Source organism: Vipera ursinii (genome assembly GCF_947247035.1).
Source record: "Vipera ursinii genome assembly, chromosome: 1".
In the NCBI taxonomy this organism is placed as follows: domain Eukaryota; kingdom Metazoa; phylum Chordata; class Lepidosauria; order Squamata; family Viperidae; genus Vipera; species Vipera ursinii.
This window is the reverse complement of record NC_139512.1, coordinates 248,625,614-248,651,622: the sequence shown is the minus strand read 5'-3', so window position 1 is coordinate 248,651,622 and position 26,009 is coordinate 248,625,614. Positions and strand designations below refer to the sequence as shown.

The 26,009-nt window shown below is 42.3% G+C and overlaps 1 protein-coding gene across 1 annotated transcript in view; it reads left to right on the top strand.

The window, feature by feature from the left end:
- ASCC3 (activating signal cointegrator 1 complex subunit 3) overlaps nt 1-26,009 on the top strand; it is a 270,899-nt gene that overhangs the window by 220,233 nt on the left and 24,657 nt on the right. The window contains exon 37 of the mRNA XM_083371881.1: nt 4,418-4,642. Within this exon, the coding sequence (XP_083228007.1) occupies nt 4,418-4,642 (225 nt within the window). The remainder of the gene's footprint in view (nt 1-4,417; nt 4,643-26,009) is intronic.

Here is a 26,009-nt window from a genome sequence, read left to right as displayed (position 1 = left end):
GTTGTGGTCAGATGAGGTGGGGTGGAAACATTATGCTTTGGGGGTGTTTTTCTGCTAAGGGAACAAGACAACTTCATTAAAGGGAAGATGGACAGGGCCATGTACCATCAAATCCTGGGTTAGAACCTCATTCCCTCAGCCAGAGCATTGAAAACGGGTCATGGATGGGTATTCCAGCATGGCAATGACCCAAAACACATGGCCAAGGCAACAAAGGAGTGGTTCAGGAAGAAGCACACTAAGGTCCTGGAGTGGCCTAGCCAGTCTCCAGACCTTAATCCCATAGATAATCTGTGGAGGGAGCTGAAGGTTCAAGCTATCAAACATCAGCCTCAAAACTTTAATGACTTAAAGATGATCTGCAGAGGAGTGGGACAAAATCCCTCCTGAGATGTGTGCAGACCTTGTGTCCAGCTACAGGAAATGTCTGACTTCTGTGATTGCCAACAAGGGTTTTGCCATCAAGTACTAAGTCATGTTTTACCAAGGGGTCAAATAATTATTTCACTCATTAAAATGCAAATCAATTTATAACTTTTTTGAAGTGCGTTTTTCTGAATTTTTTTGTCGTTATTCTATCTCTTACTGTTAAGTTAAACCTACCATTAAAATTATAGACTGATCATTTCTTTGTCAGTGGGCAAACATACAAAATTAGCAAGGGATCAAATAATTTTTCACCCACTGTATATTACCTACAGAAATGATGAATAGCTAGGTATATTGGTGATACTTCACCCCAACCTGATGGATAAATTCTCTGCACAGTTCATATAGATGTTAAATAACATAAGAGAAAGCACTGGGCTCTGTTGAACTAAAATAGGAAAAGAAAGTGCAAGTTCTCAACAACAAAGTATTAGAAGATAGATTAGGGAAGTTGCTTGGACAGAGTGAAAAGAAAATTATGGGACAGACTACCACAGACTACTACTACAAAGAATACTTGCTGGAATGGTGAAATGAAAGATGATGGGAACGAGAAAAAAATGCATATAAGAAAATAATTAATGAACACATTCATACATGTGTACATCACCTTTTCAATATTGTCAGAAAAGCGAAGCTGCACTGCTAAATTTATTTAATATATTAGTAGTGCCTCAAATTCCACATTAAACAAGCTTCCCAGTATAGTGTTGATAAAGAGGACAGTTGCATTTACAAGCTCAGGGAATGTGAGAGGCCGATTTGGTTTGGTTTAGTTTAGTTTAAGAGTCTTAGTGTTACAAATTAATCAGTTTGACCTGAGAAATCTGCAACTCATTAACTTTAAAGGCTTTGCTATTTCTCATGGTTGAACTTAAGTTTTAACATAAATAAAGCTTTCTTTTGTCACCTGCATTGGTCAAGCTATTCCACATCTCACAACTCTGTCCAATGTATATTTGCTTAGGAGTATTACTGACTTTAATGGCACTTAGTCCTTAGTTATTTTGCACCAGATGGTGATTGTACTGCATAATATTACACAGGCTGACTAGAAGTTAGTCTCGTTGTATAGAAGACTTAGTGACTGCAGCCTTAAATCAATACAAAATATGTTACTAAAATATAGTATATTTGTTTTTTTTAAAAAAATAAATCTAGGAACTAGTATGTAGTATAAATCTACATTGCAGTAAAGTAATTTTATGCATAAAATAATTTGGATAAGAGAATAACGTTGAAATAAAAAGAGCTTATAAATAATATTAATTGAATAGTAAAATTGCTGTAATTTCAAGTTATTATTTTCCCAGGCTCTTCTGGTAGTGAACTATGTATTTTAAGACTTGGATTCTACCCCTTGGTATATCTGGTTTTGTGAATTTTCACTTTATACTGAATGTGACTTATTAGCATTTGGGTGGTAGTAATTCAAAATTAGTTTTAACTGGGGAATTTAGGGTGAGCCTTTAAATTTTATTAGGGACCAGTAAAGTGTCCATTGTAGCCTTTTTTAGTAATGGTACCAACATCTCCTAAACAAAACAAATCTATATCATTATTTCAGCTCTTTGGAACCATTGGCTTTGAACTGCTAGGTAACTGCTAGGTAAGAGAAAATTCAGAATAAATGTTTTCTTAAGCTTTAGTGAAAACTTCAGTAACACAGGAAAAGGGTTTGGATTTGGAACTGATGGTTAGGCAGAAGAGTGAATGAATTAAAGTAGAAATTGCTTCTATTTTATCTTTGACACCGAATTGTATAAAATTATAAAAGGACCATGTTATGATGGTCTAAAATCAATAAATATGATCTTCCATCATTTTTGGAGATCTGAATAGACTTAAATGCAAATACTTGTAATTGCTAACATGTAATTGCTAACAATTGTGAAAATCCCTCAGTGTAAGAACTGACTGGCCATTTACAATTCAGATGTAGAATGATAACTGAGATGTAGACAGACTCAGTTCTACTTTAAGGCTGCATGATGTTAGTTCATGCTACCAATGTTACTTTTATTCTTGACGATTTAGAAAGGAATAGATTTTATGGCCTGTTGTAACTCTCTTTCCAAGTAGTGCCATGGCATATATTTTTGAAATTGCTATTTGCTATTTACTAAATCCCGTTATATGGGTTTTTTTTCATTTTGTAAAAGAAAGCGGGGGAAGGGTTGAGAGGAATCGGAATAAATATTTGTATCAGTGCAACCAAAAACTGTTAGGGACTCTAAATACTTTTTTTTCAGCTGCTTCACTTTTCTCCCTCATTATTTCCTGTTGGCCAAAAGGAAACTCAGTAAAAAAAATTGTATGCTTCTATCAGAAAGCTTCCAAATCTATGTGATTTTATACCCTATATATAAGCAGATTAACTTTTACCATCAGCTTTTGTTGAATTTCCAAATTCATTCAGCTTTCCACTGGCACTTAAGGGAAATGAAGGAACAGTTCATTTGGCATTCTTAATGTTCTTATGGATGTGCCTCTTCTCCATTTTTGAACAGTCTTTTTAAAGTGGTGCTGCCAGACTCTTGTTTTTGTTTTTCATAAATTGGCATTGCATAATCTGTGGAACTTGCAGGGCAGAGTGCGGTTCGTGCTAAAAAAAGGGAAATGAACGCAGAAAATACTGAGTGGACAGCAAGGCCGCTTTGACTTGATTATGAAGGATGTTTCTTTATTCGGTCTGTCTTCCTGCAATCTGAAAACAGTAGCAGGGGGTTGCGAGCTGAGTTCATCATAGAGTTGTCAATCACTGCCATATCACATTTGCAGTGGAAGATGTCTTTATTCAAGGACAGCTGGGCAAATCAGAAGCACAGATTTGCAGTTAGTAGCCTGTCCTGCCGATGCTAAGCAAACAGGGACAGGGGCAGACAGACCAGCCTGTCACATAAAAATATAATGGACTAGCCTGACCTTGGTGCCCTACATTCAGCTTCGTTCCCAGATGCATAAAAGCTCCAGTGCTCATTCTCAATTTCCTTTAATTACTTACATGATGTAGATAAGAAAATGAACTTCACTTACAATCATCCATCACACACACACACATAGGAAATGAAGTAGGCGAAGTGTTTGAAACCAGAGGCGTATTTTGGAAGTAAATAAAACAGGTTGTTTAAGGGGGAGAAAGGAGGCTTTTTCTGTTTTCCAGAAATACCTGCTTAGCTGCAGCCATCCTGCTGATCCCACCCCTTAGTCTCTCTCATGAGTAGAGCTACCAAGCCCCAACAGAAAAATCTCCTTGGTAAATATCCCCTAAAATATTGTTAAGGGATGTGGCTTAAATAAGAGTGAAACAAACATGAAGAATTCTATAGGGCTTAAAATGGCACTGACCCTTTGGTTCAGAAAATAAATGACCACGGTTTTCACAAAAGAATGGAAAAGACATCAAGGATTAGGTAGCAGTTGTCTGCAGTCTGTCTTAAAAAAAAAACCACACTGTTCAAAGACCATGACATTTTTAGAGGTTGCTTAGGTTTTATTTCTAGGGTTTGCTAAATTACTATTCTAGTTTTTTTATCCTCTTGCCTTGAGGCTTTCTCTGTCATTTAAAAGAATATTTTATTGTACAGTAACCCTGTGCACAAAAGTAAAACCTATTACATTAATTCTCATATACAGCTTCCACGCAGTTTTAATTAATCCTCAGTTGGCCACATTTATAACTGAGAGAGCATTTTCTTCTGAAAAGCATTTGGGGAAAAAACACATTATTATATTGTAAATGTAATCCAGCCTTTCTCTAGCGCTACTTCTGCTTATGGATTAGCAATAGCTTTAGGAGCACTTAGGTATCTTTTTTCCAATCTGTGCTTCCAATTGTGGCCCTTTGTATCTGCATAGGTTCCCATTTCTGAAAAGTGGTTTTATTGGGGGCTTGGATAAAAGTTGCCAAAGCAAGCTCCTAGTTATCTATACCCCGGTTCTTTCCATTTCTTTTCATTAATGTTCTCTTTCTCTCTTTCTCTTTCAGGATGCTGAAGAATACAGAGACCTCCCAGTGAGGCACAATGAGGATCAGATGAATAGCGAACTGGCCAAATGTCTCCCTATTGAAGTCAACCCACATTCTTTTGACAGCTCACATACCAAATGTCATCTTCTGTTGCAAGCCCACTTTGAACATGCCGTGCTTCCCTGTCCAGATTATGTCACTGATACCAAGACGGTGTTAGACCAGTCAATCAGAATATGTCAGGTACAATTAATTTTTTATACTTAATGGTCTAGTTTGGTATTTATGGCTTCCAGAATCTAGATTTGAAAATGTGCCTGAATTGTTCATGTTGATTATTATTTATTTATTTATTTATTTAATTGGATTTGTATACCGTCCTTTCCCGAAGGACTCAGGGCGGTTTACAAGGAATTAAAACAAGAAATACAAAAATTAAAAACAATTAAAAAGATTATAACAGTCCCTGAAAGAGTAAAAACCCCAATTAAAATTAAAATTAAAATTCTCAGCCTGGGCCAGAGAGCTCGAAGAGCCAGGTCTTCAGGTCCTGGCGGAATGAACATATTATTACATCATAATGTAGTCACGCATTTTAATGCATATCTCATAGATGTTATCTCTTTTTTTAATTAGTTTATAATATAAAATACAAAAGAAAATAGTAGGACAGGGGGAGGGAAAAGTGTACGGAAAAGGAAAAAAAGAAAGAAAAGGCATTGACATTCAACTCCCTTTGGTACAGTAGAGTAAGATAATGACATCAAACCTGAACTTTTTCTTTTTATATAATAGTACAAACTAGCCATTTCTATAACAACAAACCTATCTAATCAGTAAAACCCAAAATCAAGGTTTCATTTTTTTTTCCCATCTCCAGCACAAAGTCCAGAAGCAGTTTCAAAGTAGAAACAAAAGTAATTGTGTTTATTCCTTTAATCAAAGTAGCCAATTTAGCCATTTCTGCTAGCTCCATCAACTTTTGCAACCATTCATCCATTATAGGAATCAAAGTATCCTTCCATCTCATTGGCCTTATCTCATGTATCATCACATATCAGTCATATGTGGTAGTAGTAAATAGCCCTTAATTAACAAAATATTTTGCCTATTTTATCCAAACAAAACATATTGGCTTGATATACAGTATTTTGGAAATATTCATAGGTTTATAATTGCTCAAAAAATACTTACATGCTCCAGATAATTGCTACAGACCAGTAATCACCAAAAATCATTTTAGTGTATATACGGTACATTTTTGATATTATCACTGTACTGTAGATGTCCGTGTAGATTCTCACTGTCTGTTCCTGGCCAACATATGTAATGAATTGCATGAAAGGTCAAAAAGTTATATAGGAATTTGATAACATTATCAATGTTTTAAGCCAAGATCATTATGACTGTTTATTATGTATTCCTTTCCCTTCAGAGTTGATAAGATACAGTTCCGTTAACTGATTAAATACGATTACCAAAACAGAAGCAACTCTTCTCATGAAGACTAAAAATTTTAGTATTTCAGTATTTCTGTGATATAAGGCTACCCTTAGGATATTCAGCCTTAATCTTTTGAGAAGTATTTATCCTGTATATGTTAAATGCATTTCAGCAGTCTCCTTTGAGAGGAGAGATATTTTGTTCCACACCTAGTGAGGGAGATATTCATTCCTTGCATTGCTATATCTGGTTTTTGTGTCAAAACCATCCTTCTGTTTACACACACAAATATTTACTTTGGATTTCAGCTGGAGAAAAAGGAACTTTCTTCATTCTGAAGGGCACTTTTATCTAAAAATACTTATTCTGCACCTATTGCCCTATGCATGAAGTTCAAATAATAGTACAGCTATTTGTGGTGTTTTGTTGGCCGGAAGAGGTTACATATTTTCACCTGAATATACTATATCAAAATAAGAAACAATTCTTACTCATAATCGTAGATTTATATTGTTGTTGTTAGCTGCGAAGTCGTGTCCGACCCATCGCGACCCTATGGACAACGTTCCTCCAGGCCTTCCTGTCCTCTACCATCTTTTGGAGTCCATTTAAGCTCATGCTTACTGCTTCAGTGACTCCATCCAGCCACCTCATTCTCTGTCGTCCCCTTCTTCTATTGCCCTTGATCTTTCCCAGCATTAGGCTCTTCTCCAGTGAGTCCTTCCTTCTCATTAGGTGGCCAAAGTATTTGAGTTTTAGCTTCAGGATCTGGCCTTCTAAAGAACAGTCAGGGTTGATCTCCTGACCGGTTTGATCACCTTGCAGTTCAAGGGACTCGCAGGAGTCTTCTCCAGCATGATTTATATAGCATCACTTAAATGTTTGTGAACCCTTTTGAATGTTTATTATTTCTGCTTAAATATGACCTAAAACATGATCTATTGTCCATCCAAGTTCTAAAACTAAATACAGAGAAGCCACTTAATCAAATGAATCAAAATCTCTATACTGATTCATTTATTTATTGAAGAAAATGATACAAAGCTATGTATTTGCGTATGATAAAAGTTGTGAATCTTTGCTTTTTATAAGTGAACATCAATAACAGCAACTAAATATGTTTGTTGATGTTTATCCGTCCGGCCCATCGACTTAGATGAATTTAACCCAACCCTACTCACAGAAGACCTTCGATTCAGGGATGTTGGTAGGTTTCCATGCATGATCTGATCGCTTCAGGTCCTGGCGCAGCATTTGTATAGGATTAAGGACAGGACTTTGATGTAGCCATTCCTTGTGTGGAGGACAGATTACATTTTAGTTGATATTTATGCAAAAATATTGAACATTCAAAACTTCTTTACGTAAATTTTTAAGCACCACTGTACATGCTATTGTATTGGTCTAAAGAAGAAAAATGAGTATGATATTAGCAAATGTAATTTCGCTTAGCTGGGGCAGCCTATCTTGGTCTATTAAATTCATTCTGTTTATCCTACCAAGGTTCACAGAGGTTTTGAAGCCTTTTGCTATCTTCAAGGTTCAATCATGTGGAGCAACTGACATCCCACGACTCCTTTATTACTAAATATACTTTAATTTTACTACATTAAATTGTCAAAAAGATAGCCCAAACACTTTATTTTTTTTTTATTTTGGCTTCTTACAAGGCCAAAAAGCAAAGTATTTTCTTTTTCTAGTACAGACGTCTCCAGTGTTGTTTGCTGTATTGGGATGATATTTATTGAAAAATCTTCCTTTCTACTATTCCGGCCTCAAGTGTCGATGTTTGTTTTTTTACTAGCATTTTACAGTTATAAAGAAGTGTACTGAGATATTGCATGTAATCCTCACTCTCCAACCACAATTGGAACCAATACTAAACAACAGGGTTGCAAAGTGAAACATTAGGTGACTGCGCCCAATCTTCAATATCAGTTCCTGCTGTAGTCATTAGCTAATTGTGCTGTTGTTGTTAAGCATGACATCATGTGACCGCAACTTGCAACTTCCTGCTGGCTTCCCCATTGACTTTGCTTTGTATGAACCTGGCTGTGAAGGTCACAAATGGCAGTCAGGTGACTATGGGATTCTGTGACCATTATAAATGCATGCCAGTTGCCAAACACCTGAATTGTAAACAGGGATGCTACAATGGCCACAATTTCAAAAACTGGTCATAAACCTCCTTTTTCACTGCTATCATAACATAAATTTCCCCTACTGTCAGCACCTCCGTTCACTTTTACAAAGTACCTTATACTTGATGGGGTTAATACTTGTTTTGAAGGGAAGACAAATATGAATATTTATCAGTGCAGCATAAACATAAATGAGCATGCCTGTGTTGATTACAGTAGTATATAAATACAATACATAAAAATAGAAAAAATAAGCCCTCTTATAGTACTAGTTGAATAGTTTCCACCTGCCCCCAAATGGAGAATTCATTTTCAATATTTATGATTTTTTCATATGTTTGTTTTTGAACACTCCAGGTAGCCATAAGAACAGTTGCATGGTAATATATTTGGTGACAGTTCTCCTGAAGTACAATTACTCCTTCCTCCTAAACTCATGACAAACCTTTTTCCCAGTTGGTCCTGGAGGAAATGACTAATGCTTAACCCATTTGTGTGATCAATTCACTTAAGCAGCTACTGTGAAATGTTAATCACAACTTTAATTTGTACTGCATTAGCATTTTGATTAACTTGTAGGCTTGCTAGCATACTTGAAGCACTTTTACTCATAGTTACTGCTCGGAAATGACTTTTTGATTAATTAAGTTTGTTAGATAGCAGCTGAGCTTCCTGAATGCTAACCTTATGGGGCTAAAAGTTCAACAGAAAGTTATTTTGAACAACTGTTGCCATTGAATAGAATTCTTGAAAATGTACTTTCAGTTCTAAGGTGTTTACACAATATTGAATGTTGTGAGAAAATGGACCTTAACCCTCCAAAGAATACCAATTTAGCCAGCTAAATAATTCTAAGTTTTATTTGTACTTTAAAAATTGGGCATGACCCAGAAATTGATTCGAATTTGACATTTTTAAGTTTATAAAATCATATTTTTTTTCTTTACAGAATAAATTTTTTGGACAATTATATCATGCTGTTTTGCAAAGTATTTCATAAAATTAATTGCCGTCTTTAGATTTGTAGTGCATAATTCAGTGAGTATTGCCACACACAAAATATGAAAGATCTATAAAGCTCTGTTTCCCCCTTGAACTTTTATCCCTTCAGAATTCTGGAATTTGAAAGTTTTTGTTTGCGCTGGCCTTTACTGAGCAAACTGCAAATCCATTTTGCTTTATTGTAGCTTATGCAGTCATAATTCAAAACTCTCATCCACCTTCATTTCAATCTGGGTTAGTATACTCATCAAGGTTAGTATACTCATAAACTCCCTGCTCTTCAGAATTGTGATGGGTTCTATGTTTTCACGCCAACCTTTACAGGTTCTCCAACTTTCTCAGTTCACAGCATGCTTAGGGTCTCGATTTTTTTCCCACAGTGTACCTGTAGGCCAAAACTATGGCAACCTTGAGCTAGTAGTTTGTATGACGACTGACAATTTTTGAACACCACTGTGCCTCACTTCAAACTTAAAAATATCCCATGGGGTCCCTGTGAGTTTGCTGTGGTGCCCTAGGATGCCATAACACTCAGTTGGTAACTGACTCACAGATGACTCACAGTTGTATAACCTTTCTCACCATGCTTTTCATATGTTTCTGCTTTTATAGGATCTGGTTGTTGTTGTTGTTAGCTGCGAAGTCGTGTCCGACCCATCGCGACCCTATGGACAACGTTCCTCCAGGCCTTCCTGTCCTCTACCATCTTCTGGAGTCCATTTAAGCTCAGTGACTCCATCCAGCCACCTCATTCTCTGTTGTCCCCTTCTTCTATTGCCCTCAATCTTTCCCAGCATTAGGCTCTTCTCCAGTGAGTCCTTCCTTCTCATTAGGTGGCCAAAGTATTTGAGTTTTAGCTTCAGGATCTGGCCTTCTAAAGAGCAGTCAGGGTTGATCTCCTCTAGGACTGACCGGTTTGATCGCCTTGCAGTCCAAGGGACTCGCAGGAGTCTTCTCCAGCACTACAGTTTAAAGGCCTCAGTTCTTTGGCGCTCAGCCTTTTTTATGGTCCAACTTTCACTGCCATACATTGCAACTGGGAAGACCATAGCCTTGACTATACGCACTTTTGTTGACAGGGTGATGTCTCTACTTTTTAGTGTGCTGTCTAGATTTGCCATGGCTTTCCTCCTGAGGAGCAAGCGTCTTTTAATTTCTTGGCTACAGTCCCCATCTGCAGTGATCTTGGAGCCCAGGAAAATAAAATCTGTCACTACCTCCATTTCTTCCCCATCTATTTGCCAGGATTTGAGAGGGCCGGATGCCATGATCTTGGTTTTCTTAATGTTAAGTTTCAACCCAGGTTTTGCACTCTCCTTTTTCACCTGCAACACGAGGCTCTTTAGTTCTTCACTTTCTGCCATTAGAGTGGTATCATCTGCTATAGGATCTGGATTTACCTATAAAAAGGAAACTAAAAAAAATATTCCCTTCTCCTCTCATAGATTATATCTGCTATCAAGGAAACCACCTTTCTCCCTTTGTCGCAGATATACAAGCTACAGTCTCCTGCATGCAAGATATTTGTAGCAAAGTAAGGACCAGAACATGGGCTTTAACTATTGAGCCACTTGACAATCATAAGTTCAGTCCTTTATTTCACCCATGTTTGGATTTGCTTAGAGATGGGGCACTTTCATCCTGTCCTCCTAGTTTAGCATGTCCAACATCTCTTTCTCTTGTCTCCCTCCTTCCATCACGAAATCCATGCAGTAGTAGCTGATTAGAGAATCTCACCAAATGTGTAACTTTCATGTGTCCTTCCTGTGACATTCTCCACGTTGAGCATGTATCTTAGAGCTGGAAGCTCATCTCTAGTCTTTTTGTATCTAAAATACATAGATCATCATAGAGGCTGTGCAGCATATCAATGTTTTAATGCAAGTTCAATGTCTTTTAACAGTTTGGAAACAATTTGAAGGTTTTTTTAAGGCTTTCTTTAGTACAAATTGTATCAAGTAATGCTATGAATGCAAATAAAAACAAACCAGTGGAACAAGACCCGTCCTACTTTTACTTCTTACACTGCAGATATGACATTGATGATCCTGCATTCTTTATTATTGCTATCAGTCAATATGCCTGCAAATGACAGCATCCTCATTGATCATTTGAACCACTCAAGATTAGCATTTTGCCATCTTGGATCAATCCCAAAGTTTCTGCAGAAAAGTCAGAATAAATCTGTAGTCTCTAAGGTTACACCTTTCTGTTCTTTTGGAAGAAATTGCTTCCATACTCTTTTCCAGTTATTTCTTTCTAATCAGAATCTTGAAAAATGACCAACTAAACTCTTGTTTTGACAACTAAATGTTCCTCCTATGCTGCATCTTGGTCACTGTCTCCTGAACTATCCTGACAGTTTAATAAGCAGGAGCAGTTGTAAACCTTAATTTTTGATTCATTCCATCTTACAGTTTGGAGGACTTTTTTTTCCATCTCAAAATCAAGAGAGAAGAGGTCCTCTGGGTTTCTCAGAAACTATCCATAATGGCTTCCTATTCTCCAAGTAGAAAATCTTTGAGGAATTTGAACATAATGAAAATTGTTACAGAAATAACCATCACCTGCAAAATCAAGTTCATCCTATTTTGGCATTCCTTTTACACTTGGGACTGTAAGTACATCTTGTAGCCATCTTTTCTTTTTCTCCTTCAGAGGATTCTATCCCCCTTTTTTTCTAATTAACTGGAAAAGCACTTCATGAAAAGCCTTGCTTGCCTGTATCTGCCAGTGATTCCATTAGTCCATGCCTAGAATCTATCTTTCATTCTCTCCATGTTGATGGTAAAACCTTTTGAGTCAATGGCTATCATTCCTTTTCATTAATTGTCATGGAGGATGGCATTTTGAGTCACGCTAAATTTTGGCTCATTAAAGAGGAGTTATGTTCCTTTTGCAGAGATTCTCCATTCACTATTTTCATTGAAATAAAATAGTACTTTATCCAAATACCTCTTTTGTTGCAGAATTGATTTCTGTGCCTGGGTCAAGACGTTATATTGTTTGTTTGTTTGTTTGTTTGCTTGCTTGCTTGCTTGCTTATTTGTTTGTTCATTTGTTTGTATCCTGCCTTTATTATTTCTACAAATAACCCACGCTGGCAAACATACTCAACACACTTTCCTCCTCCTATTACCATTGTTTTGTAAGTACCATTGTCCCCTTCAAAATTAGTTGAGAGATTATTTCAACCTCATGATGTCCAAATAGCTGTTTTCTGCTACAGCTTCATCCCAAAGGGTCCAGTACCTTCCAAAATCTATCTAAAGGATTCCCCAACATTTGGATAAAAGGAGATAGCAGCAATCTATCTCCTTGGTGGCGCAGTGGGCTAATGCCTCCTTAAGTAACACCAGCTGCCTGCAATCAGTGCAGGTTCGAGTCCCACCAGGCTCAAGGTTGACTCAGCCTTCCATCCCTCCGAGGTAGGTAAAATGAGGACCCAGATTGTTGGGGGCAATTAAGCTGACTTTGTAATAATGCCACTTGGGGTGTGTGTGAAAGCCCTAATAAGCAGGCATATACATAGAATGAAGGCTATTGCTAAGCTTGTAAGCCGCCCTGAGTCTTCGGAGAAGGGCGGGATATAAATGGAATTAAAATAAAAAAATAAATAAATAAAGTTTTATTATGAAATGGCAAGGAAACAGAATTTCCTTCAAATCTGTGCACATTCTAGAAGAGGGAAACATTTGCAGCTTTTCTTCATTTAAACCTTCTATTGAGCTACCACAGACAGTTGAACTCTCCTTTCACTCAAAACTACAATTGGACTTCCTTCTCCCAAGAACAATTTTTAGAATAGCAATTCTTTCCCGGTATGCCATTGCCTGTATCGACGACGCTTTTGGTCCATCTTAATGGCGACGACGACGGTGGCGGCGGTGGCGTTGTTCCCGGGCCGTTTTCGGGCCACGTTATCATCGACTGCTGTGGTCTGGCCTGCTTCTGCCGTACCGTTTGTCCCGCTACCGCCTGGGCCTTTTTGGCCCGCTTTCCATCGGTGGTGGCGGTGGCTTTCCCCGGATTGTTTGCGGCTTTGGCGGCATTCCGGTGGTAACGGGGATGGCGGCGTCGGCGTCCATAGCGGCCCAGCGGCAGCGGCTCCGATGACTCAGCGATGGCGTTATGGCCGGCTCGCCGGTTCCCCGGTTGGTTCTGCATGTCCCAGATGGGTTGGCACCCCCATTGTTCCTGATGGCCCCGAAGGTTCCTGGGCTAGCCGGTGGACCCCAGTGGAGCCTTGTGGACCTGGGTCATTCAGAAGGACCCTGGAAGACCGGCGCTCCCCAACACACTTGTTGTGATCTGGCTGGTGTCTCAGGATTTCGAGGGGGCTCCGGGGAACTTAATGGACCTGGGGGAGTCAATCTTTGTCGACCACAGTCTGGAAGGCCCTAATAATTATAGAACTGAGGGCCCATGGAGTGGTGATCAGTTACTACCTCTGGGAATGGCGGAACAACGGGGGACTTGGCCGTTAGCAGACTTGATGATGGTTTGTTATCTGGTTCTATTTCTGCCTTTACAATTGACTGCATTGCCCTTTACACTATACCCCCAAAGGACTCAGAGAACTCTGGGTATTAGCCATCGTGAGAGGATGGCTTGAACTTACATCTGCCGCCCCTAGAGGTGAGAGCTCTATGGGGCATGCTATACCCAGAGCGGTTGTTCCAGACTACCATCCCCCTGAGAACTGGCTCTGCGACCGTCGTGAGAGGACGGTGGTAGGCCTACCCGGGGGGTTTATCCAGCTGAGTGGCAGCGGCTGGATGGAGGCCTGGGACACCTATCTATCCTCTGAACAGATCCTCCTCATGGACTATTATCTATGGACTGCCTGCGATCCGGACTGCTTTTTATGCCTCCCTTTAAATATTCTTCCACGGACTTGTTCGCCCTCAGGGGTGCTCCCCCTTCCTGGGTGCGACCCGCCTTTCTAGCCGATTATAACCTCGAGGAAGGGCCCATTTATTGGGACCCTGAGAGTTGGCTGGGCACGGGTAGGGGCCTTCGACGTAGACCTAACAAGAGGCCCCTGATTATTTTTTTGTCTAAATTTTTTAGGGGGTTAGGGAGGCGGGAGGGTTCTTTTGGTTGTTTGGACAACGGGGGCAATCCAACAACCTCTGTTCTGGCTAGTGCCGATGTAGATCGCAGGGGGGAGGAGCGGGGGTCGGTTACCGCCGGGACTCCAGGGCTGGTCGTGGGGTTACCTATTCCCACGACATCAGGGAATGGCAGCAGATGTAGGAGCAGAGGGCCGTATCGATCTCAGGGAAGGCCTCTCCGCTGCTTACAAGCGGTGGGGCACTCCGACCCTCTGGCTCTGCCCCAAGGTCCCGGGAGTGAGGGTGTGCAGCCTCCCGAGCTCTGGCTGGTGTATTTGAATGCCAGGTCTGTCTCTAATAAGGCTCCTCTCGTCCGCGACTTGGTCGAGGGTGAGCAGGCGGACCTGGCTTGCATCACGGAGACTTGGTTGGGCCCAGAGGGCGGGATTCCTCTGGTTGACCTTTGCCCACCAGGTTTCCGGGTGCTGCACCGGCCTCGGGTTCAGGGTAGGGGTGGGGGTGTGGCTGTTGTTATGAGGGAGACCTTGTGTCCACGGGAGGCCACCGTTCCCCAGATAGTCGGGTGTGAGTCTCTCTTTCTGAGATGCGGTCCTGGTGCGCAGTTGGGCTTGCTGCTGGTGTACCTTTCGCCTAGTCACGCAGCAGCAGCCCTGCCTGAGCTGCTCGATGTCCTCTCTGGGTTGGTGATTGAGTTCCCGAAACTTATAGTTTTGGGGGACTTCAATCTACCATTGCTGGGAGGATCATCTGAGTTGGCTCTGGAGTTCATGGCTTCCATGACGGCCATGGACCTGACGCAAGTAATTTTGGGACCGACTCATGAGGGAGGCCACACCCTTGACTTAGTTTTCTTATCTGGACGGTGGTTAGATGATCTTGGTGGGGGCTCTCCAATTATTATGCCCCTGTCATGGACCGATCATCATCTGCGGCTGGTCTTCCGTTTTGCCACCCCCCACCGTGGGTGCATGGAACCAATTAAATGGTACCGCCCCAGACGCTTAATGGATCCCCAGAGGTTCCAGGCGGCGCTGGGGTCCCCACCTGCCTCCCTTGCTCACAGCTCGGCAGATGCCTTAGTGGAAGCCTGGGAAAGGACGGCCACTGAGGCTCTTGACCGAGTTGTACCCCTGCGGCCCCTGACCCGGTGCAGATCCCGTCGAGCTCCATGGTTCTCTGCAAAGCTCCGGGAGATGAAGCGTCGGAGATGGGGCCTAGAGAGCGGTTGGAGATCCAGCCGATCCGAATCCGACCGATTGCGACTAAGAGCCCACATTAGGTCTTATCTCGCTGCGATAAGGGAGGCGAGGTCTAACCACTTCGCCACCCTTATCGCGTCCGCAGATAATCGCCCGGCCGCCCTGTTCAGGGTGACTCGCTCCCTCCTAAATCAGGAGGTGAGGGAGGATCCCTTGCAGGGTCGTGCCGAGGAGTTTAACCAGCATCTGTCGGACAAAATCGCTCGGATTCGGACCGGTCTGGACTCTGACTGGGCAGTCTGGCGATCAGGACACGGGCGGTCTTGTCGATACCATCTGGGATGAGTTTGATTCTGTGACTCCGGAGGAAGTGGACAGGATCATGGGGAGGCTGAGCACCACCACATGTTTATTGGACCCGTGCCCTTCCTGGCTGGTATATGCAGCCCGGGAGAGGACACGCAGCTGGTTCCAGGCAGTTATATCGGCTTCTCTGAGTGAGGGTAGCTTCCCTGCCGTCTTGAAAGAGGCGGTGGTGAGGCCTCTCCTCAAGAAGCCTGCCTTGGACCCAGCTGTATTGAACAACTTTCGTCCTGTCTCCAACCTTTGCTTTCTTGCAAAGGTTGTTGAGAGTGTGGTGGCGCATCAGCTCCCTCTGGTCCTGGATGAAGCGGATTATCTAGACCCGTACCAATCGGGTTTCAGGCCCGGGCACAGCACGGAGACGGCATTGGTCGCGCTGGTGAATGATCTCTGGAGGGCTCGGGACAGGGGATATTCCTCTGTTCTAGTCCTATTAGACCTCTCGGCGGCTTTCGATACCATCGACCATGGTATCTTGCTGCGGCGTCTCAGGGGACTGGGAGTGGGAGGCACAGTCTTACAGTGGTTCTCCTCCTATCTCCAGGGACGTTCGCAGTCGGTGTTGGCAGGAGGGCAGAGGTCGACCGCGAGGTCTCTCGTTTGTGGAGTTCCTCAGGGGTCGGTCCTCTCGCCTCTCCTGTTCAACATCTACATGAAACCGCTGGGTGAGATCATTCATGGTTTTGGGTATCATCAGTATGCTGATGATACCCAACTTTTCCTTTCGACCCCAAACCACCCCAGTGATGCCCTCAACGTGATGTCCCGTTGCCTGGAGGCGGTTCGGGTCTGGATGGGGAGGAACAGACTTCAACTCAACCCCGACAAGACTGAGTGGCTTTGCATATCTTCATCCCGGGTTTATTCGGACATTCCACCTCTTGCTATGGGGGGTGAACTATTACCCCCCGTAGATAGGGCTCGCAACTTGGGAGTCCTCCTAGATTCACGGCTTATCCTGGAAGACCATATAGGAGCTGTGACTAGGGGGGCTTTCGCCCAGGTTCGCCTGGTGCGCCAGTTGCGGCCCTATCTTAGCCGGGATGATTTATGCACAGTCACTCATGCGCTCGTGGCCTCTCGTCTGGACTACTGCAACGCTCTCTACATGGGGCTGCCCTTGGGGACCACCCGGAAGCTTCAACTGGTACAGAATGCAGCCGCGAGAGTTGTGTTGGGAGTCTCCCGATACTCCCACGTTACACCTTTGCTCCGTGAGCTGCATTGGTTGCCAGTTGCCTTCCGGGTGAGATTCAAGGTACTGGTAATGGTGTTCAAAGCCCTCCATGGCATGGGGCCGGAGTACCTTAGGGAACATCTGCTGCCGGCATCAAGCTCCCTGCGCCCTGTGCGTTCCCACAGAGAGGGCCTCCTCAGGGTGCCACCGATCAGAGAATGTTGATTGGTGGCCCCCAGGGGGAGATCCTTCTCTGTGGGCGCTCCGGAGCTGTGGAATCAGTTACCGGTAGAGCTCCGGATTATAAAACCTAAGAGGAAAACAGAAATAACATTTCAGAGTTTAATGTCGAATTTGGAGATCCAGTCAGTAGCTGCCGTTGTTACGCAAAGGAAGTCCTTAAAATCTCCTGGGTATCTTCTATTAGTGCATTCCCTCACTATATGTTGGATAGTCTGTCGGGGAGCCCCGCAATCACATTGTGCTGAAGGTGTCTTTCCCCATTTATACAGAGAATCGGCACACACCCCATGAGTTGTTCTAATTCTATTGTATGTCACTTATATGTGTCGGGGTAGATTAAATCCTGGAGGTATTTGTTGTTGTTGTTAACTGCGAAGTCGTGTCCGACCCATCGCGACCCTATGGACAACATTCCTCCAGGCCTTCCTGTCCTCCACCATCTTCTGGAGTCCATTTAAGCTCACGCCTACTGCTTCAGTGACTCCATCCAGCCACCTCATTCTCTGTCATCCCCTTCTTCTATTGCCCTTGATCTTTCCCAGCATCAGGCTCTTCTCCAGTGAGTCCTTCCTTCTCATTAGGTGGCCAAAGTATTTGAGTTTTAGCTTCAGGATCTGGCCTTCTAAAGAGCAGTCAGGGTTGATCTCCTCTAGGACTGACCGGTTTGATCGCCTTGCAGTCCAAGGGACTCGCAGGAGTCTTCTCCAGCACCATAGTTCAAAGGCCTCAATTCTTTGGCGCTCAGCCTTTCTTATGGTCCAACTTTCACTGCCATACATTGCAACTGGGAAGACCATAGCCTTGACTATACGCACTTTTGTTGACAGGGTGATGTCTCTGCTTTTTAGTGTGCTGTCTAGATTTGCCATGGCTTTCCTCCCCAGGAGCAAGCATCTTTTAATTTCTTGGCTACAGTCCCCATCTGCAGTGATCTTGGAGCCCAGGAAAATAAAATCTGTCACTACCTCCATTTCTTCCCCATCTATTTGCCAGGAATTGAGAGGGCCAGATGCCATTATCTTGGTTTTCTTAATGTTAAGTTTCAACCCAAGTTTTGCACTCTCCTTTTTCACCCGCAACAAGAGGCTCTTTAGTTCTTCTTCACTTTCTGCCATTAGAGTGGTATCATCTGCATATCTTAGGTTGTTGATATTTCTTCCAGCAATCTTAATTCCAACTTTTGATTCATCTAGCCCCGCCTTTCTCATGATGTGCTCTGCATATAAGTTAGATAGGCAGGGCGACAGTATACAGCCTTGCCAGACTCCTTTCCCAATTTTGAACCAATCAGTGGTTCCGTGTCCAGTTCTCACTGTTGCTTCTTGACCCGCATATAGGTTTCTCAAGAGACAAATAAGATGGTCTGGTACTCCCATCTCTTTAAGAACTTGCCACAGTTTGTTATGATCCACACAATCAAAGGCTTTAGCATAGTCAATGAAGCAGAAGTAGATGTTTTTCTGGAACTCCCTAGCTTTCTCCATGATTCAGCGTATGTTGGCAATTTGATCTCTAGTTCCTCTGCCTCTTTGAAATCCTGCCTGTACTTCTGGTAGTTCTCAATCCACATACTGCTGAAGTCTAGCTTGTAGGATTTTAAGCATGACTTTACTAGCATGAGAAATGAGTGCAATGGTGCGATAGTTTGAACATTCTTTGGCACTGCCTTTCTTTGGAATTGGAATGTAAACTGATCTTTTCCAATCCTGTGGCCACTGTTGAGTTTTCCAAATTTGCTGGCAAATTGAGTGTAGCACTTTTACTGCACTGTCTTTTAAGATTTTGAATAGCTCAGCTGGAATACTGTCACCTCCACTAGCTTTGTTGTTGCTCAGCTTTTCTAAGGCCCACTTCACTTCACGTTCTAGGATGTCTGGCTCGAGGTCAGTGACCACCTCATTGTGATTATCAGGGACGTTAAGCTCATTCTTGTATAGTTCTTCTGTGTAATTTTGCCACCTCTTCTTAATCTCTTCTGCCTCTGTTAGGTCCCTGCCATTTTGGTCCTTTATCATGCCCATTTTTGCATTAAACGTTCCCTTCATCTCTCCAATTTTCTTGAAAAGATCTCTGGTCCTCCCTATTCTATTGTTTTCTTCTATTTCTTTGCATTGTTCATTTAAGAAGGCATTCTTATCTCTTCTAGCTATTCTCTGGAATTCTGCATTCAGTTGGGAGTATCTTTCTTTTTCTCCCTTGCCTTTCGCTTCCCTCCTTTCCTCAGCTATTTGCAAAGCTTCCTCAGACAGCCATTTTGCTTTCTTGCATTTCTTTTTCTTTGGGATGGTTTTGGTTGCTACCTGTTGTACAATGTCACAAACCTCTGTCCATAGTTCTTCAGGCACTCTGTCTATTAGATCTAATTCCTTAAATCTATTTGTCACCTCTACTGTATATTCAACAGGGATATGATTTAATTCATACCTGAGTGGCCTAGTGCTTTTCCGTACTTTCTTCAGTTTAAGCCTAAACTTTGCAAGGAGAAGCTCATGGTCTGAGCCACAGTCAGCTCCTGGTCTTGTTTTTTACTGATTGTATAGAGCTTCTCCATCTTTGGCTGCAGAGCATATATTCAATCTGATTTCTGTGTTGACCATCTGGTGCTGTCCATGTGTAGAGCCGTCTCTTGGGTTGTTGAAAAGAGTGTTTGCTATGACCATTGTATTCTCTTGACAGAATTCTATCAGCCTGTGCCCTGCTTCATTTTGCACTCCAAGGCCAAACTTGCCTGTTATTCCGGTTATCTTTTAGCTTCCTACTTTAGCATTCCAATCCCCCATGATGATAAGAACATCATTTTTTGGTGTTAGTTCTATAAGGTGCTGTAGGGCTTCATAGAACCGGTCAATTTCATCCTCTTCAGCACTGGTGGTTGGGGCATAGACTTGGACTACTGTGATATTGAATGGTTTCCCTTGGATTCGAACTGAGATCATTCTGTCATTTTGAGGATTGTATCCCAGTATTGTTTTTCCTACTCTTTTATTGACTATGAAGGCTACTCCATTTCTTCTGAGGGATTCTTGCCCACAGTAGTATATGCTCAGAAATATCTTGGGAGGTATAGCTACTCCATGCTTCCATCCACTTTTGTATAGTGCTCTGATGTTCAGCCAGCAGCTTAAGCGCTGTGAGGAGTGGTGGATTTCTTGACTTTAATCAACATCTTAAGAGATCAGAGGTATAGGCATGAATGGGTAGAGAGCAGTTTAGCAGGATCTTACTATACTCCCGAATGAGAGCTTCTTGTCGTCGTAAGTGCGGGGGAAGTATGTGGCTAAGAACTGGTAGCCAGTGAATAGGTGTAGATTTTATGCACCCAGTAATTAATCTCATCATATGGTTGAGTTGAACATCAACAAGTCTTGTATGTGAGCTGTTTATCCATACAGGTGTGCAGTATTCCACTACAGAGTAGCAAAGCCCAAGGGCTGCGCATCGAAGAGTTGGAGCTGAAGCTCCCCAAGTTGTTCCGCATAGTTTTTGCAGAATGTTATTTCTGCTGTTAACCTTGGCAGCCATATTCTTTCCTGGTTATTTTATGACTGAAGATGCATCTTCAGATAATTAGCTGATTGAATCATAGAAATTATGATGAATTATACAGATTATGAGGCAGAACTGGCTCATCTGTGAATTCACACAGCCTGCTCTCTTAATGTGCATGAAATCATGTGACCTGTAGGTTTCTTATGTATTCTGCTTATGTTACTTTCACAGAGCCAGGGGTTTACTGTGAGCTGTTAGTAGTTAGGCTTAATAGGTCTGCAGGACTTGGTTCCTGCCAAGAATTCTGTAACCAACAAAAGATTTGGAGTGGGCCCTGTAGCAGTGCATAATTTGTATGCAAATTCACAGATGACCATTCAAAGAACTTCAACGTATAGGCAAGAACTAGGTCCTATGACAAATAATGTGTATTTTCAAAATATACACATTTATCTAATAAACTTAAATTGCTATACTTTCTTAATTAAAGTTTATATAGCCTCCTACTGATAGAATCAATGGAAGACAATTTCCTTGTGGAAAACTGTATTTCATTCTTTGTTTCTATGCTTTAAAAATATGCAGGAATAAGTATTTCCTGAATGTATCATCTGTTTCATTTGAAGCTGCCTAATGAGGTTTAATAGTTAGGTTGTACTTTCTTAAAGCATCTTCCATAACAAAAATAAAAGTGCAGTAGGAAATTCTAATTTCATTTCTGTGCCGCTTTTCACCCAAAATGAATTTAAAGGCTTTATCAAAACTTGAAATAAACCGTGATTAAAATTCAGGATTTGAATTTCTTTGACTTAATTGATCCAGCTTTAAAATAGTAAAAACTAATAATTAGCAGCAAGTATTAAAGAATTGAGTCTTTTCAATGTCGAAGTAAAATTCTGCTTTTTACAAATGGAATGCTTATATTGTGCCTGCTCCAGGTAACAGTAAATAATAACTATTAACAATGTGGCATAACAGCAGCCAATTCGTTAGCTGATGTTGGCTTTCATACACATTGAGTTTATCCCAAGAACCTAGGATGTCATTGGCATAGTATATGTGAGAATCCAGGAAGTGTGGCCTTTTGTCACTGTAATGGTTGGTCACTCCCTCAGTCAGATGTTTAGACTTGATTTGATATCTTTATCCATTGTCAAGTCCTTCCCAAGGACCTGGAATAGGTAGATATTGTTGTTTCATGGTGCCACAGGATGTAAGCTATTCCAAGTAAAGCTGTCTTTTGCAATTGACTCGTGCTGATTTTGTCAGTGCCAATGGTGTTCATGTGGTGCTTCAGATGTTTTGGGATTGCACCCAAGGCGACTATTACTATTGATACTACCTTTGCTTTCTTTTGCCACATTTATTCTACATCTACTTATAGGTCTTTGTATTTGGGGATTTTCTCCAGTTTTTCCCCCCTTCTATTCTGCTTTCTCCAGGTAATGCCATGCCCATTATCCATTTTGTCTTTCTTAGTGACAATTGTTAAATCTGTGGGAATATGTGGCAGGTGCTTGTTTGAATTCTAAAGTCCCAGAGTATTTCAGCTTCTTCATTTTCTATTACTTTGTCTATTTTGTGGTCCTACTACTACTTGCTTGCAAGCAAATGATAATTCTTGCAGCCGTTCCAATGTACCATTGCAACTTTGTTATGCCGTTGTTTGTAGTTAGTCTATGCAATCTTTTTGAAGTAGATAACTAGATGGTCCAATGTTTCTTCATCTTCTTTACAAAGACAGAATTTGCTGTCTGTTGCTGTCTTCCCAATTCTGGCTTTGTATGTATTTATTATTATTATTATTATTATTATTATTATTATTATTATTATTATTATTATTATTATTATTATTATTATTATTATTATTAGGCTATTCCCTATGTTGACTTTTAAGTGACGGACAGTTGGCATTGGCATTACTATTAACATTACCGTTACACAGAGCCTCAACTTTTTTTGATTAGTATACCAAAAAAAACTTTAATTAGTACAAAAAATACAATTTGGATCACAAAATCTTGGTTTAGTTTTGGTTCATTTCTCCATCCCTCGTTTTTCTGTACTGTGATCTCTCTACCATATGGTCCAAATCAGTAGCACTATTGAATAACAGATCAATAGCACTACTGAATAACAAATAAGTAGCAATACTGAAGAATATATCCAGCTAGAACTCATGTTTCTTGAAGTGTGGTCACATGAGATTGGTCTCCCTATGGAGGGTTTTATTACTTTTCTCCATTTTTTGTGGTTGAGGAATGGTTTGTACAGTAGATTCTGCTCTGTACAGGGCCACTGTTTTGTTAATCTAATCCAGGGGTCTTCAAACTTGGCCCTTTTATGACTTGTGGACTTCAACTCCCAGAATACATAAAAGGGCCAAGTTTGAAGAGCCCTGATCTAATCCTACCAAATGGAAACATGGAAACTATAGAATATAAGGAAAGAAAGCAAAGGGCATGTTTTATTAAGAGAGTGAATCCTCATCCTTGCCATTATGAATTGGATTTTTTTAACATGTAAACACTATTTAACCCTGTTATCATGATCATTGTTTATTCAGAACTAGTAATTCCAAAACATTCCAAGACCGAGTGGCTTTACATATCGGCATCTCATGTAGTCCAAGATCTTCCATCTTTGGTTCTTGGGGGAGAGGTGTTGCCTCCTGTTGATAGGGCATGCAACTTAGGCATCCTCCTGGATGCACGACTCAGTTTAGGAGATCATGTTGGAGTTGTGGCCTGTGGGGCATTTGCACAGGTTCGCCTGGTGCACCAGTTGCGACCCTATCTGGACCGAGATGCTTTACGTACGGTCACTCATGCGCTCGTCACCTCCTGGGTAGATTACTGCAATGCTCTCTACATGGGGCTACCCTTGAAGACCACCCGGAGGCTTCAGCTGGTGCAGAATGCGGCCGCGCGGGTTGTGATAGGAGCATCCCAATACTCCCATATTACACCCCTCCTGCGTGAGCTGCATTGGCTACCGGTTGCCCTCTGGGTGAGATTCAAGGTGCTGTTCTTACCTTTAAAGCCCTACATGGCTTAGGCCCGGGATATTTGCAGGACCGTCTGCTGCCAGGAACGTTTTCCCATCGCCCTGTGTGCTCACACAGAGAGGGCCTCGTCAGGGTGCCGTCGGCCAGACAGTGTCGGCTGGCGACCCCCAGGGGGAGGGCCTTCTATGTTGGGGCACCTGCTTGGTGGAATCAACTCCCCCGGGAGCTCCGGATGGCCCCAGACCTTCAGTCCTTTCGCCGTGACCTTAAGACATAACTTTTCCAACAGGCCGGCCTGGACTGATGATAATGTGGTTTTTAATTATGATTTTAAATGTTTTTATTGGTTTTAGTGGGACTTTGACACAATTTAATTCTTTTTTTTAATATTTGTATTTAATTGTATTTTATTGTTGTCAGCCGCCCTGAGTCCTTCGGGAGATAGGGCGGCATACAAGTCTCATAAGAAAGAAAGGAAGGAAGGAAGGAAGGAAGGAAGAAAGAAAGAAAGAAAGAAAGAAAGAAAGAAAGAAAGAAAGAAAGAAAGAAAGAAAGAAAGAAAGAAAGAAAGAAAGGAAAGAAATAAAGATTTCTAAATTGGCACTAAATGGGAAAATAGCTAACAACATCAGTAAACACTGAAAGGAACATAAAAGGGAAAGTGTAGTTTAAGACAAGGAAAAAATAGAAGAACACACGGTCTATTGGAAGTATGACTAGAATGTTGTTTTCAAAAAATGTAGCATATATATTGGATAGCCTAGAAGCCTGAAACTGTGAAATACAAGTCATTGTAAAATTGTGGCACCTTGCTTGGCAGCGGCTGCTTCAGCTCTCAAGAGTGTTGAGGTTTTGGAGTTCAAAGTGCAGCCCAATTTGAGTGATTCTTTGGGAACTGTGACAAGAAAGCAGAATTGTACACCAAATGACTGTCAGTCTATATTGGATTTGATGATATTTAGCAAGAGAGGAACTATTAATAAAACTGTTCTGGAGATTCTGCATTGCTTTGAACTACTTCGGTTGAAGGTGTCAACAGCAGAAGTGTTGGTGGGTTGCACGGCTGCAATCTCTGAAAGTGCTCAGGGTTTTGGGTGGCAGAGGCACCAGAGAGCAACAGCCTTTGCAGCAATTGGCACGTGTCTTCTGAGGTGGAGGCAGTGTGATTGAAAGAGGAAATGAGACAAACATGGAAGGCTAATGACTAGGCTAAAGCAAGGATCCCCAACCTTTGGGCCATGGTCCACTAGTTGACCATGATCTGTTTGCAACCAGGCCACGGAAACAGTGAGCAAGCATGCTCATGCCCACTTGCATGATCAGTGAGCAAGCATTTGTGTGTGAGCGGCATGCGTGCGTGCACGCCACTCTCGCAAATGGAGCTGTGTGCGTGCACACTTGCCGGCTTCTCACTTAGACCTCTTTCCCACCCCGCCAGTCCGCAAAGCCAGAAAAGTTGAGGAATTCTGGGCTAAAGGCTAATCCAGACATGTCAAACACAAGGCCCGGCGGCTGGATGCAGCCCGTGAAGTGGTTTCATGTGGCCCGTGAAACCATCCTAGAAACAGTAAGGGAACGGCCCCCGCTGTCTTGGCCCTGGCCCAGGCTGGCCAGGAGCCAATGTACAATTTCATGGTGGTCATCTATGCTGAAATACATTCAGTCTTAGCTCCACAAGGCCATCTGGAAACAACGAGGGACTGTGTCGTGTCAGCACTGCCCCCTTGGCGCATGCTGGGGAGGTATCACCCTTTGTGAGGAATGAAGAAATGCACCATCGCCTGGAAGTGGCCAGCACATGGCCCTGCTTACTTCGGGCAGGCTAGGGGTTGGGCAGCATTGTGCTTTTCTTCAGATTCATGCCACCCGGCTCAGCCTCTTGGCACTGTGAGTAGAGCACCCCACTACCTGCCAAAATAGGCAGGCTAAGGGTTGGGCAGCATTGCACAGGTAACATCGACTCTCACGCTGCTCATGGCATCCCCTCCCATAGAGCCCACCAAGCCAGATATGTGAAGTAGGTGACGGCCATGTGCTGGCCATTTCCAGGCAATGGTGCATTTCTTCATTCCTCACGAAGGATGACACTTCCCCAGCTGTGTTTCTTGCCTGTTTTTCTCCCTCCCTCATCTTAAATATTTTCCCACCACTCTGTTCTTTGGAAGGAAGGAAGGAGAGGGAAGGTCTGAGGGAAGTCCTACCTTAGTCCTGCCCTGCTGCCCTTTCACCATCCCCTTGCCCCCCCGCCTGGCCTATCCTGGGGGGGGCCTCCCTGTTGCTAAGGAAGCTTTGGATACAAAGCCAGGTCTCCTCACATGGAGAGAGAGTGGGCCTCCCTCTTGATTTTGCCCTCGTACCCATCATGAGCAACCTGGCTAAGGAGAGCAAGCACAGCAGAAGCAGCCTTGAGGAAGAGGTAAATGCAGCTGGGCACCCGCTTGGGGAAGTGGGGCTGGGCTTAGTGCCGT